Here is a 13,432-nt window from a genome sequence, read left to right as displayed (position 1 = left end):
TACCCACAGCAATCAGTACAGAGCCTAATTACCTTACAGATGGTGCATTTTCAAATCACGTAAAGATCAGCTTTAGTCAACCTTCTGACAGCTGGGACTTAGTTCGGAAAGTTTATTGATGCAGATGACAGAAGCTCTCTGGACTTTGTTTTGTGTTTAAACTTCAAGAACACACGAGGATTGTTTTTAATGTATGTAGTTGCCTAAAAAAAAGAAGCTTGTTGTTCGTCTGAGGTATTTTTCACATAGACTCACAAACAGCACATCTGAGACCAGGTAGCTATAGCTAAGTTCGCTTTTTCAGATACTGGTGATGCAAATTTGTCCTCACAGCAGATGTTTATTTGAGAGAGATTGTTCAGGATGAAACAACCCTTTTCTGCCACGATGTTTTGCAACCACTGAACAAATAAAGAAAACTTTAAACAGCATGATATTATTATTTTTTTCTGCAGCTGACAGAAAATATCACTGAAAAAACTTGCTGACTTCAGCTCTTGCTAGTTTAGCATGTTTTACTTTATTTAATTTTTTCAAATTTTGGCATATTTTAGTTTTGAATAGAAAACATGGGGTAGGAGTTCACATTTGCTCCACAGAAACAGCAGGCAAGATGAAAGAGTTAGGCTTTTAATAAATAATGTCATCATTGGTGGACTACCCGAGGCTAGTCAAGACCAAGATGGAGCTATGGCGGATGTTTTTAACTATGCATGAGAATGAAAAAGGGCTGGACACGAAAGCGAGAGACCACACGATTGACATGAAACGTTTGCATGTACAAATTTGGACACAGACGTACGTACGTAAATGCGTAAATGTACAGTAGTTAGCTCTGTTGTCTGATTTTCACTGCAGACAAACTGCAGAGGGTAAAGTCGGCTCAGAAGCACAGCTGCAGTGATTCAGCCGTACAGACTGTGTTTGTGTAAGAAATAGAGCATTTGTTGAAATGTTATTACATTAAGTTAATTTCAGTGCCTTGCCTGTTCTCTGTTCTCGCTCTCTCTGTCTGCACCCTCCCAATTTGCCTTCCCCTGCCTCCCTCTGCTCGTCTCCTCCCTGCTTTTTTTCCCCCCTCTCCTCTCCTTTTCTGCTTCCTCACCCTCATCGCTCCCTGCCAGCCGCTCTCCCTCTCCGCTGCAGGCATCAGAGAAGGAGAAGGAAAGCCCGGTGGAGCTGACGGAGCGCTGCTTCAGGGAGCTGCTTGGACGAGCCGCCTATGGCAACATCAAGAATGCCGTCACGCCCGTGCTGATGTGAGACAACCAAACAGTTGTATTCATAAGAAATAGCATCTGTTTGTGACGTGTTCTTGCATGCGGTTCTTTTTTTTTGTTTTTTGTTTTAACATAGTGAGTAAACCTGAAGAGAATGCTGCATGTCAGGGTTCTGTTGGCGCATCTTTATCTTTACACTAATGGGCGTGTGGGGCCGCGACAAGGTCAATGCAAGGTTATGGAGTTGTTCTTGACTCGATGTGACTGCATGATTTGCAGATGGGTCATTTAAATTCTATATAATTGCATTTATTTTTGCAAGACGTGATCTTATTTAAGTTTTTCTTTTTTGTTCTACCAGTACATTTCTGATTTTTTTTTTTTTTTTTTGATTATTTGAATTTATCCATCTTGGTTGTTCCTCCTGAAATTAAGTATTTTATCTGTCTTAGCCATTTCCTGTCCCCACATGTGCCCGTGTGCGGGGCTGTGCAGGGGTGTTTTAGAAGTTGTGGCTGACTTTTTAGTTGGCAGGTACATAAGTTAATAGATTGGATATAACTCGCCAGTATGAATATTTCAGGCCCTTGCAAATAGAGGTAAATGTTGACTACATTATGGGTTTTAAAAATGCCCAGTTTTAGGTACTTCGTAGTGCCTCAATGCCTTTTTCTTCATTTCTGTTCCCATGTCCTACACACATTTTCCTTGCACAGTTATATTTTACATTTATATTGTTAAGCAAATCCGTTTTGAGTTATCTGTCAGTTTTAGTCTCAGCAGTCGTGTGCTCAGCTTAATTGCACATTTTCCACGTTCTATCAATGTCAGATTGAGAGAATGTTTTTAAGTATTTAATTACTTATTGTAAAGTGAACCGTATGTCATAGTAAGTATTTATCTGTGCACTATTTACTCCTTTTTTCAGTTTTACATTCATTCTTAAATGTGGCAAAACCAGACATGATGTATGCTGTCTGGACTAAATGCGGTCTTTATGCCTTACTACTCTCCATCATCCCTACTGCTGTGTTATTACATCCTGTGTATCCAACCTGTTTCTCTTCCTCTGTTCATAACCCCACAGGCACTTAGATAACCACTCTCTATGGGAGGGAAAGACCTTTGCAGTGCGCTGCTTCAAGATCATAATGTACTCCATTCAGGTGAGTGATATAGTGCCATGAGATCCTTCACAGCCTTACCCTCGCCTCTTTTCTCTGTCTCACACTTTGCTGACTTCATTACTAGGTTGAAATGGAATCTGGAAACATTTTGTATGAATTTTTTACCACCATGTTTTTTATCTTTGCAAGTGGTTATTGCACATTTTAGTGGTGCAAAGAAGAAATGTGCTTCAATATTCATGAAGTTCTCACTGATTTCAATTTGGGCTTCAGCCTATTTGCTCACAGCTGTGGTTCATTTTGGGCCTGAATGAAAAATGCAAATGCAGTAAAGCACTTTATCACCAACATCCAGTTTTTAGTTTGCCATTTAATTAAGCGTATTACTTCAATATAACAGTTTTCTGTCACTTTTTCCTCTCACCCTCTGTTTTTTTTTTTGTTTTCAAGACGGGTCAGTAATTTCCTCTGTTCTTTGTTTTTTTTCTTTCAGTCCCAGCACTCGCACTTGGTAATCCAGCAACTTCTTGGTCACCTGGATGCGAACAGCAAGAATTCGGCCACGGTGCGAGCTGGGATAGTGGAAGTCTTGCTGGAAGCAGCTGCGATTGCAGCCAGTGGTTCTGTAGGTAAGTTGCAATCCTCCAAGGTCATGTCAAGTCATAAACACATAGAGATGTGAATGGTTTTTTTTTTAAACTATAAACTGTGTGTTTGCAGGTCCCACAGTACTAGAGGTGTTCAACACCCTGCTGCGGCAACTTCGTCTGAGTGTAGACTATGAGCTAACCGGCTCATATGACGGCAGCACCAACATCGGCACTAAGATCATCAAAGCTCACGAGGAGAGGCAGCTGCAGGAGGCTGTAATCAGGACCATCGGTGAGTCTTGAGTGCTTTGTATTTGTTAGTGAGGGAGTGTTTAGTAGATGTATGTGCAGTAGTAATTGTTATTACTAGGTATGTGTGTGACTATGTGTGTGTGGATTGCTGCAGATGCTATTTGGCAACAGAATATTAGTTGGTTATATTATTATTCAACTAGTATGATCCCATGCTCCAGCATGGTTTGGCCTGTTTTTGCTGTTATTAAATGATAGGATGCTTTTATAATATGTTGTGTGTAGGTGCATTAAAGCAAAAAAACAAAAACAAAAAAATCGCAGCCCATTTTAGCCTGTTGTTGCATGGTTGCCAGGCAACCTTATAGCGTTATAATATAGTTTCTGGATATAAACTAGATGTTACTGCTGTAAAATAAAAATGATGTAATACTTTTAAAAGTTGTTACAGGAGCATAAATGCTAAGAACAGGTCATTTTAGCCCATTGCTAGGTGGTTGGTTGGTAGGTAGAAAATATCTGGTATACATAAGAACCTGCTGACATTAGCAAACAATCAGGATCAAAATACTTCAATAATCCCTAAGAAAAGTATGTATAGATATCCACATGACTGAAAAGAAAGCTATTAAAACAGACGAACACTCTGAGTACAAAGTAAACGACAAAGAAATAATTAAGAAAAAAATTAAAGTGAAGAGAAAGAGCAGGAGCAACTGAAACAGACTGCATGCTGGTTGATGCATGCTCACTGAGTTTCAAATAATCTGATATTGTGTGTATGGATTGTTCTGGTTGGCTACACATTTCAGTGACATTTAGAGTGCTTCTTGATTATTGGAGAAAGTGACTAACAGTTTCAAATGGTGCTTAAATTACCTAGGTAATATTTGTATAGGCAGTGTTTAATGTCACCTATTTAATTAAACTCACTTTGAACTCTTCTGAGTGTTTTCCTATATCCAGGCTACTCCACTAGTCTTGTTCTTTTTCTCCTGTTTAAACAAATAGTAAATGAGTCCCTTGGAGGATTCCTAATTACTAATATAGATTTTCTTTCTTTTCTTTTTTCTTTTGTTGAACATCTTATTTCATTTGGTACAAACTGTCTGGTTCTGTCCCTTTCAGGTTCATTTGCCAACACTCTACCAACTTACCAGAGATCAGAGGTCATGCTCTTCATTATGGGAAAGATCCCTGTTCCTGGAATTCACCTTACTTTGCCCTCCTCGGACTCTGGGTAAGTTGACTCAAACAGTATTTCCCTGTATGTTGGTAAACTTAAGGGCACAGTCTTTATTTGCTGTTTGTAATTCCAGGCCTGAGGGTACCAGGATGATTCAGGTTATGTTACTCAAGTCCTTGGTCCAGGTAAGTTATCATTTCTCAATGATTTAATGTTTAAGAAACTTGTGGATCTTCATGAATTTATGAAGACTAACACGAAATGCGTATTGCTATCAATTTAAAAACTGCATGATTGTGAAATCAGTGGCCTTGTTAGGCTTTATGGGCAAGTTTTTGATCTTTGCTAATGAAAGTCTCAGAAGTGTCACTCAAACTAAGATAGTTTGCCACACTGTCACAGCATAAGAGTCTCTCAAGTTATTGCTAACTTGTGAAATTATAACCACACTGCAGTCACCTTGATGTTCCAGTGCATGTTCAGTTTTGTAAACTATGTGTGGGATTTGATCATCCACCTCGTAGGTAACGGCAGGTTTCCAGACTACCAACATGCTGACAGCGCTGCCCAGCTCTTTCTTGGAGCCCCTGCTGTCCTTCTCTCTAACTGAGGATCCAGAGGTCCGTCTCTTGGTGCTCCAAATCCTCCTCAGTCTCATTGACAGGCATGACAACAGGCCCAAGTTTGCCAATATGAGGTGTGTGATTGGGTATGCAGGAAGATTGAAGGGCTGAAGTGTTTTTGTACTTCACTTATAAACCCGTACTTCAGTTACAGTTTGTGTGTCTTTGGTCTTCTTTCTGTGTAGCAGCATCTCGGACATCTCTGTGCTGAAGCTCAAAGTTGACAAGTGCTCCAGGCAGGACAATTTATTCATGAAGAAGGTAATTTTTTAAATTTATTTAGTTGACAACCTGTTCCGCCTGCTGAACAACATCCCTGTGAATTATGTAAATTCACATAAACATTAAATATTTATTTTAAAATAATTTTGACAATAAATGTTTACACGTACAATGTATCTGCACTAGACATTTCGAGTTCCATTTACCCTGCGCTTCATCCATTCACAGCATGGCCAGCAGCTATATCGCCACATATACCTGGGCTGCAAGGAGGAGAGCAGTGGCCGGGAGCACTACGAGGCCCTCTTTGCCCTGTTAGGTCTTCTCAGTGTAGAGCTGGCCAATGAAGAGGTGGTGGTGGACTTGATTCGCCTCGCACTTGCCTTGCAGGTATAAATGTAGAGTTTTAAGTAGCCTGTTTATTCCCCGAGCTGCATTTATCTAATATGTTTGTACTGCAAGATGAAAAATATCCTGATAGCAGCTTTGAATCCACTTTATAAGAAAGCTTCAGTTTCACATGTATCATTTCACAAATGACACTGACCATCAGCTGTAACACTTGGGACAGTGTCATAGCTGATGGTTTAAAATCAAAAACAAATAAAATGACCAAACATTACAAGATGAGAACAAATCCCTCCATCCTTCTGAGGCAGGGTGTTTCACAGTGCGGTGTCTCTTTGTTTCCTGTCCAGGATCTGGCTCTGTCCACTGACGAGGCTCTGCCTGTTTATAACCGCTGTGCTGTTCATGCCCTTGTCGCCGCCTACCTCAACCTCATTTGCCAGCTCACCACCGTCCCAGCCTTTTGCCAGCACATTCACGAGGTGTGTGTCTGAGCCTCTTTGTGTGTCTGTGTTTTAATGCTGTTTGTTTATGCCCTGACTTTTTCTCTGCCTTTTAGGTAATTGAGGTGAGACAGAAAGAAAGTCCTTACCTTTTGCCCGAGGCCGTCTTTGTTGACAGTCCAAAGTATGTACCAGCTGAGTACTGCAACCCACAAGTGTTTAATTTGATATTCAGATACACAGTAATAATTTGAAATTCCTGCTATTGAATGCAGTTTGTTTTTATTCCTAGGCTGCATTCTTCACTGGACAAAGTAGAAGGAAGTGTTTTGTTCCTCCAGTCAAAGATCACAGAGAGCCTTGGAGGAAGTGGTTATAATACAGAGAGACTAGCCACACCTTATGTCCCCCAGTATACTGGTAAGGAGTCTAAAACTAGTCGTTTGGATACAAGAGTCTTAATTTCTTTGTTTTTGTGTTTATGTTTCCTCTGTTTTTTCATGTCACTGTGCCAGCAGCAGCTGAGATTATGAACATTTTGTTTTCTGGTTGATGATGAATTATCTTTCCATTTGTGCATCCCTTCTATTCTTGAGGAAATTGCTTTAAAATTTGGTTGTCCAAGTTATCCGCTTGGACTTGAAGATAGACCCAATACATTCTGGTGGTCCCTGAGGATCACTGTGACCTCACAAAAAGAGGTTTTTAGCCATAACTCATGAATTCATACAACGATTATTAGAAACATTCACAAAGATGTCTTGTAGGAAAAGTGATGAAGTCATGACATTTTTTATTCTAAAGGTCAGCCTTACTATAATATAATACTCATCTATTATTTAAGAGAAGGGGAGATTATGACCATATTTCATATTTGGTCAGATGGTCTGAGTTGGTGCCATCAGTCCTCGGGACCCACCTTGAAGCTGTATTAACACTGTGCAGAGTATGGACAGCATGACTTGGGCGGTTTGCAGAGGCATATGAACATGAGGTGACAAAAGTTATTGAAAAAACTCTCAATAAATTTTCTGCACTCTGCTTCCAGAAGAGGACCGTCTGTCCAAGAGAAAGAGCATCGGCGAGACCATCTCACTTCAGGTGGAGGTTGAGTCCCGAAATAGCCCAGAGAAAGAAGAGGTAAAAGAAAGACTTCACAACCTTCCCATGGTCTAGATCTCAAATGCACTCTGTATAAAGAAGTTTAACATACATTCTTGTTCTGGTCTGCAGAGGACTCCAGCAGAGGAGATCACATTTGAAACCCTGAAAAATGCCATTGGTAAATCCACTCTCTTCATTTGCAAAGCCCTTTTTATTAGTTTACATTGATGGACCTTTAATGGTCTAAACTTGACTTTTTTTTATATGTTGGCGTAATTTACCAAAGCATGACAGCAGGGAAAAAATACAAACTACCTTTGTATAAAGTATTTGTGAACTTTGCCTTGATGTTTTCACTTTGAGGCACATGCTACATTATATTGCTTTTTGTCTCCCTCTAGTGGACAGTGTGGGTATGGAGGAGCAGGAGAGGGAGCGGAGGAGACAAGTGGTGGAAAAGTTCCAGAAGGCCCCCTTTGAGGAGATAGCTGCCCACTGTGGTGCCAGGGTATAGACCCCTACCCTGTTGAAAAATAAAAAAACTGCTTTTGTGTGTGTGTTTTTTTGTTGTTGTTGTTTGTTTTAAGAAGGTCTTAAATGTATTGTTTTTGATGTCTTCTGTCCCTTATAGGCCACACAACTGCAGAGCAAACTAAATCAAATCTTTGAGATCACAATCAGGTAAGGGACAGAACTTTGGGATGGGAGTAGTCAATAATAATATGGATGGCAGTAGGGATGGGTACCGGTGTCCGGTTCTGACATAAACGGTAGTAACCAGACCGAAAAGCAGCGCACATTTCGGTGCTTTATTTCGGTGCTTTTTTTTTTCCTGAGCCAATTCTAGCCAATCATTTTACGTTTCCGAGGATAGTAGGCGGGCCCAAGTACTATGTTCTTTTAGAGCAGAGCTACAGATTAAAAATGCCCAAGGCTAAGCGATCAAAAGTCTGGCTGTACTTAACAGCAAAAGATGCAAACTCAGCAGCCTGCAACAAGTGCTTTAAGTTGATACTGTGATACTGTCAAAGGAGGTAACACCTCAAATCTGATGAAACACCTGGCGACGCATAGCGGTTTTTTTTAAAAGCCGAGAAATGCGTCGTGTTTGATAGCTTGCTGCGAGACCTCACACCGTGCACATCTACTGCGGGTGTGGTGCCTGTTATCGTTAGCAACATCCCCCCAAAACCCGAAGAGTAGAGTCCTGGCCCCTAGCCCTGCCAGTGTAGCAGAAATGATGACGGATGATGATGGCAGCAGCAGCCGTTCTCCTCTGCGTGAGTAGCTTAATGTTGTTCGTGTGTAATTAAACCACATTATTACATTAATGCATGTAAGGTGAACTAGCAAACACCGTTGTAGTTACATGCGGCTGTCTTCTTGTTTGATGGCAGATACTCCCTTCACCCTGGCCAAAAAGGCTAAAATGACCAAAGAAAAAGTGGAAAACAGTTAAACATGAGAGGTTTTTGGACAAAGTTTGTGTTTTTTTACATTGTTTAAGCACTGCTTCCAGCCAAGAGTGAGACCATATATGCCCTATAGCTGCAGAAAAGGCTAACATTGTTATCTTGTTACCAAAAAAACAGCTGAACATGAGAGGTTTTTGAACCAATTTTGTGTTCTCCATTCCTTAAGCACCGGTTTGAGCACCGTTTAAGCACCGGCACCGTTTCATAAGTACCGGTTTGGCACCGGTATCGGATAAAACCTAAACGATACCCATCCCTAGATGGCAGTCATTCTGACTAACAGGATAATACCTGCATTTTTATTTTTTGGAACTAACCGCTTTGTTTTCTTCCTCTTTCTGTCAGACCCCCTCCCAGCCCATCTGGAACCATTTCATCAGGTTACGGCCAAAGCCAGAGTCGATCTGTACCCATTTACGAGATGAAGTTTCCTGACCTATGTGTTTACTAAACCACAAAGTCTTCAGCAACGTAAGCGTACAGTAAAGCCTTCAAGGACAGAGAAAAGATTTGAAAGGGCAACCGATCCTCACTGTAAAATCGTCTTGACCGTGGAATCAAACGGCCACAGTGCACGTGGGACAAACTCAGCTGCAACTAAAGAACACCTCTTAGCTGTCTGAGATTTTCTTTTAGCCTTTGATTGCAACAAAAACAAGCTAGTGTCTGAATTGAGCAGTAAAACAAATGTATTTCACTCACTTCAATGCATCAGTCACTCATCCCTAGAGACTGGTTAGGGACCCCTGGCAGCCACCGGCCTATCGGGATTGATATGTAATCCCCGATCGGTTGGCGAGTGGTTCCTATAAATTGATGGCACTTGCCTGGTGAAATTGGTTACAAAGAGAGTTCACCTTCAAATAAAAGTTGTGCCTAAGCGCTGAAGCCAACATTTCTCAAAAGATGCAGCTTTTAATTTGAAGACAATTTCATAGCTGCTTAGTAAGTGGCTGGCAAGTGTTTGTGGATAAGCTGGTGTCTTCTGTGCAAACTAAAGATAACTTCCTGCAACTGCCACCAACTACTTGCTGGCAGTTTGCTGGCATATTCATTTCTCCCTAGCGGCTGGTGGTTGTCAGGTGGTCTCCAACCAGTCTCTAGGCCCATGTGACTGGGAACTGGGATGTCTATAGAAACTCCACTGGTTGGATTTTCAAATTAGAAATTGCCAAGAACTGTGAGGGGAAAACTTGACCGACTGGATGTTATTTATTGTCTTGAGAATGAGTTGAGTGTCGCATGCCTGCGACTGAAAACTAGCACTATAATTCTTGTGCATTTTTTTAAACTTGTTTGTCCCTTCCAGGGTGCCATACTACCTTTGATCACAAAATTAGATTGCTAGACTGCTTATTAATATTATTATTATTATTATTATTATTTTTCAATTGTTTTGATGACCACAAAGAGTGTATGTGGAAACTGAAGCATTTTAATTTACTTGATTGTATTTGTGTGTATGTCTGATTGTTGTATAGACATAAAGGTAATTATCCTATTCTCCCATGCCACCTAGCTGCTGAGCACCCATCTTTTAGGCTTTATTGTAGCTTGGTTTTGCCTTCTTAGTGTTAGCCAGAAGTGCTTTTTTTTCTCTTTCTGTTTCTTTTACCTAATTATTAATCTAATTAGTTAAAACACATTACACCAGTCATGACCACACTAAAGGATTTACAGCAATGTTTACCAGATCAAATGCTAAAAAAAAACTTTTTATTTTTCTCCCCTTTCCATATAAATGTGTACATACAGAGGAATATATAAATCTTTAAGCTGATGTACAGCATAAGGATGTTAATGTGCGTGTGTATATATAATGTATATTCTGATTTTAGACTGACTCTGCACTGGTTGTGTTCATAGATAAAAGAGAAATCCACTTAGTATTCAGATACACAATGTTAACCAGTAACCAGCAGCACATGAAATCCAAACATCTGAGCAGCCCACAGGAGAAATTTGCATCATTTCAAGGCCAGTATGTCACAGCGACTAATAAAGGGTTACCGAGGCAATGCTGGAAAAAAATAATTTTCAGCTTTACTCACACAGGTTTCATTACCATCACCCTGACCTGCATTGTTACCATTGACATTCTCAGTCCTGCTGGAATGAGTTTGCACTATGATTTTCTACTATACCGCAGCTTTTTCAGCTGCATGTCTCAGCAAGATTCAAAAACATCTAAAAGCCCAGTGTGTGCACAAACACACACACACACACACACACACAGGTATAACAACAAGTATGATGGCAATAATTTGGCACGAGTCTGGCTAACACGGTCCAACTGTAGGTAGCAGATCATGTTTGTGCGTTTTTAAATTGTGCCTGCTGTTGTTGTGGTGCTGTGATGGTTCAGTTTTGTGGCATTTTTAAGAGACCGCCCCTCACTCTCTCTCCCTCTGTGCTGCTTCTGTGAGTGAACCACACCCGTTCCAGCCATTTTGCAACCATCTTGTTCAGGGTAGAAGAGTGTCTGGTTCATCCCTGTCATGAGCATTTCGACTGGCTCTGTTTTTATTTTTTCTTTTTTTTTAAAAAAATGTCATGTCCTGTGTATATCCGTGTCAGCACATGCCAGTGTATGTGATCGTCTGTTCACGTTTACCCCTTTTTGATCAGTGCGTGAGTGAGCGTATTTATGTGTCTGTGCTAACGCTCGTACAGGTGTGTGCGTGTCTGTGTCATCATTACCGAAGACCAAGCTCTCCAGACGTGGTTTACAGTTCTGTCCAGTGACTCTTTCCACCACGTTAATGCAGAAAAAGCTACTTAAGAGCCATGTGCAGCTGTCTAAACCTTCCAGTTACACCTTGTAAAATTGTGTTTTCAGCATCTTGAACTTGGCAGTGAAGACCTGTAAATCTATCAGTCCGCGTGTCGTCATTGCATCACGTAATGTAATATTGACTGACGGTAATCCAAACTTACTTTTTGTCATTACATGTCTGGTTAATAGCTCTGTTTACAATGTAGTGCTGTAGGTCAAATCTATTCATTCTGTGAACTTTGCACTTTAAAAACTGGAATACCTAGTGAGAAAGGCAGCTTTTACATGGAGAAAATGCCTTACGCGTGTCATACCTGACTTTGCATGCTAGTTGATGTTACTGTGTTGTACAATAAATTTATCTCTAACCATGAAAGGCCTGTCCTCGTTTTAATTTACCTGCTAATGGAAACTCTGAGACGCAGAAGGGGATCATCGTTTGGCAAAAACTACGTCGACTCATTAAATCCGGCACCACAGTTCACCGAGGCGCAGTGTTCAAAGTAATGTTTAATTCAATTACCTCCTGTTGAGGTCATCTGAGTAGCACATGAATAGCACATTTTTCCCATAGTGTAGCATTTTCAAGGATCTGAACTCACAAGCTCAAATTCACGTCACAGTATTATGTATTCTGAGCCTGATGTCACAGTCAGCTATGAAATTAAACGGTCTAAGAATTAATTAAGCAGCTGAAGCTCAGAGTAGTGCTGATTTTCTGTGGTTATGCCTCAGGTCCAGTGGGTGGCAGTCTCAGTCTGGCTGCATTTTCATTAAACTTATGCACATTCATTCATAAGTCCCTGGAGAGTGAATTGTAATAACTCGTTAAGTAATAATGAGACTTGCGAGTCTTGGATCAGGTTTGTGATTTGTGTTTATGTAGCATGCATGGTTCAGTTTCTCAAGATTTGGATTAAGACTGATCATAGATTAGGATGTATAGAAGTGAACATCTGACTTTTTTCCCCTCTTAGTCTTGGATTAGGTTTAAGATGCTGCTAAACATCCGCATGTCAAAACGGGTATGTTGGCATTTATCTCAAACTACCACTTCAAGCTTGGCTTTGGACTCTTTAAGTCCTAAAGAACATAAGAAATTATTTATCTCATTCTATTATAATGGGTTAATGCAGATGGTATGAAGGATTTCATGCATCCATACTGGTGACAGTGGAGCTGAATCAGTCTGGTAGAGAAGGTGCTCCACCGCTGTCCAGTAAAAGATGCTTAGATCATTACCACTGAATCAAGGATACTCCACCATACCCACAAGTTTAAAAGAAACTCATACTCACCTTGTTGTTAAAAACTTTTAAATCCTGTTTCTTGTATGTTGTCAGTCTTAATATTCAGAATTTTGTCCATTCTGCTTCCCCTAAATCCTCAGATTTGTCTAAAGACACAGTACTGGGTAAAAGTATTCAGTCACCCCTCGTGTCTTCATAGTTTATTTTATTTTATTTTTTTTAAGTGACCTTGAGCAACAGTTCTCTAGGCTTTCTGAAGATCTTATTTATTTATTTATTATTTTTTTCTTGTTAAATTGGGTTCCAGTTAGTTCAGTGTATTAAAAATGCCCAATAACACAGTTTGACAGACATAAAATAGTATTTTCGGACCAACAAGGTGAAGAGCTATTAGCTAAAAACTTGGCTTATCTCGGCATGATGTGCAGTGTGTCCTTAAAAAATTTTGAGGAAACTGGAAAACATCTGGAAAACATCTGATTCAAAGTGGTTACATTTTTCACCGTGATGAATGATCCCAAATACAATGCCAATACAGTAAAACCCAAAATAAAACACCACCAGTGATTGATTGGACTTTTGCAGAGTACGGCACTGAGGATGAAGCTGATTGGCTAATCACGCTTTTGCTAATACCATCACCTTGTTATGCTGATAGCACCTTTTAACATTAGCTGTTGTACAAAGGCCCTTCCGGTGTTTCTGATTTACAAATTTTCACACCATCGGTGGAGCGGTGCTATCAGGAGCAGCTTGGGGCCAAATTCTCACAACTTGTCAGCTCTCATCAAGGGTTTGCTTAATAAATGACCTTAG

At 40.3% G+C, this 13,432-nt stretch overlaps 1 protein-coding gene across 6 annotated transcripts in view; it reads left to right on the top strand.

Annotated features, from left to right (window-relative positions):
- Positions 1–11,742, top strand: part of LOC116310718 (protein EFR3 homolog B) — a 32,997-nt gene extending 21,255 nt beyond the window's left edge. For 4 of the 6 annotated variants that reach the window (XM_031727597.2, XM_039599163.1, XM_031727596.2 and 1 more), the window contains 17 exons: positions 1,125–1,259; positions 2,308–2,386; positions 2,841–2,976; positions 3,068–3,229; positions 4,318–4,429; positions 4,509–4,560; positions 4,900–5,072; positions 5,184–5,259; positions 5,449–5,610; positions 5,919–6,050; positions 6,128–6,195; positions 6,304–6,431; positions 7,060–7,151; positions 7,245–7,293; positions 7,517–7,623; positions 7,747–7,796; positions 8,936–9,041. In XM_031727597.2, coding sequence (XP_031583457.2) covers positions 1,125–1,259; positions 2,308–2,386; positions 2,841–2,976; positions 3,068–3,229; positions 4,318–4,429; positions 4,509–4,560; positions 4,900–5,072; positions 5,184–5,259; positions 5,449–5,610; positions 5,919–6,050; positions 6,128–6,195; positions 6,304–6,431; positions 7,060–7,151; positions 7,245–7,293; positions 7,517–7,623; positions 7,747–7,796; positions 8,936–9,041 — 1,819 coding nt within the window. Of the gene's footprint in view, positions 1–1,124; positions 1,260–2,307; positions 2,387–2,840; positions 2,977–3,067; positions 3,230–4,317; positions 4,430–4,508; positions 4,561–4,899; positions 5,073–5,183; positions 5,260–5,448; positions 5,611–5,918; positions 6,051–6,127; positions 6,196–6,303; positions 6,432–7,059; positions 7,152–7,244; positions 7,294–7,516; positions 7,624–7,746; positions 7,797–8,935 lie in introns of all 6 variants that reach the window. The other 2 variants (XM_039599162.1, XM_039599161.1) reach the window with 2 other exon arrangements.
- Positions 11,743–13,432: the final 1,690 nt, after the last annotated feature.

This window comes from Oreochromis aureus, linkage group 15, assembly GCF_013358895.1.
Source record: "Oreochromis aureus strain Israel breed Guangdong linkage group 15, ZZ_aureus, whole genome shotgun sequence".
Taxonomy (NCBI): Eukaryota; Metazoa; Chordata; class Actinopteri; order Cichliformes; family Cichlidae; genus Oreochromis; species Oreochromis aureus.
Note: the sequence above shows the minus strand (reverse complement) of the source record. Positions and strands in the feature narration are given on the sequence as shown.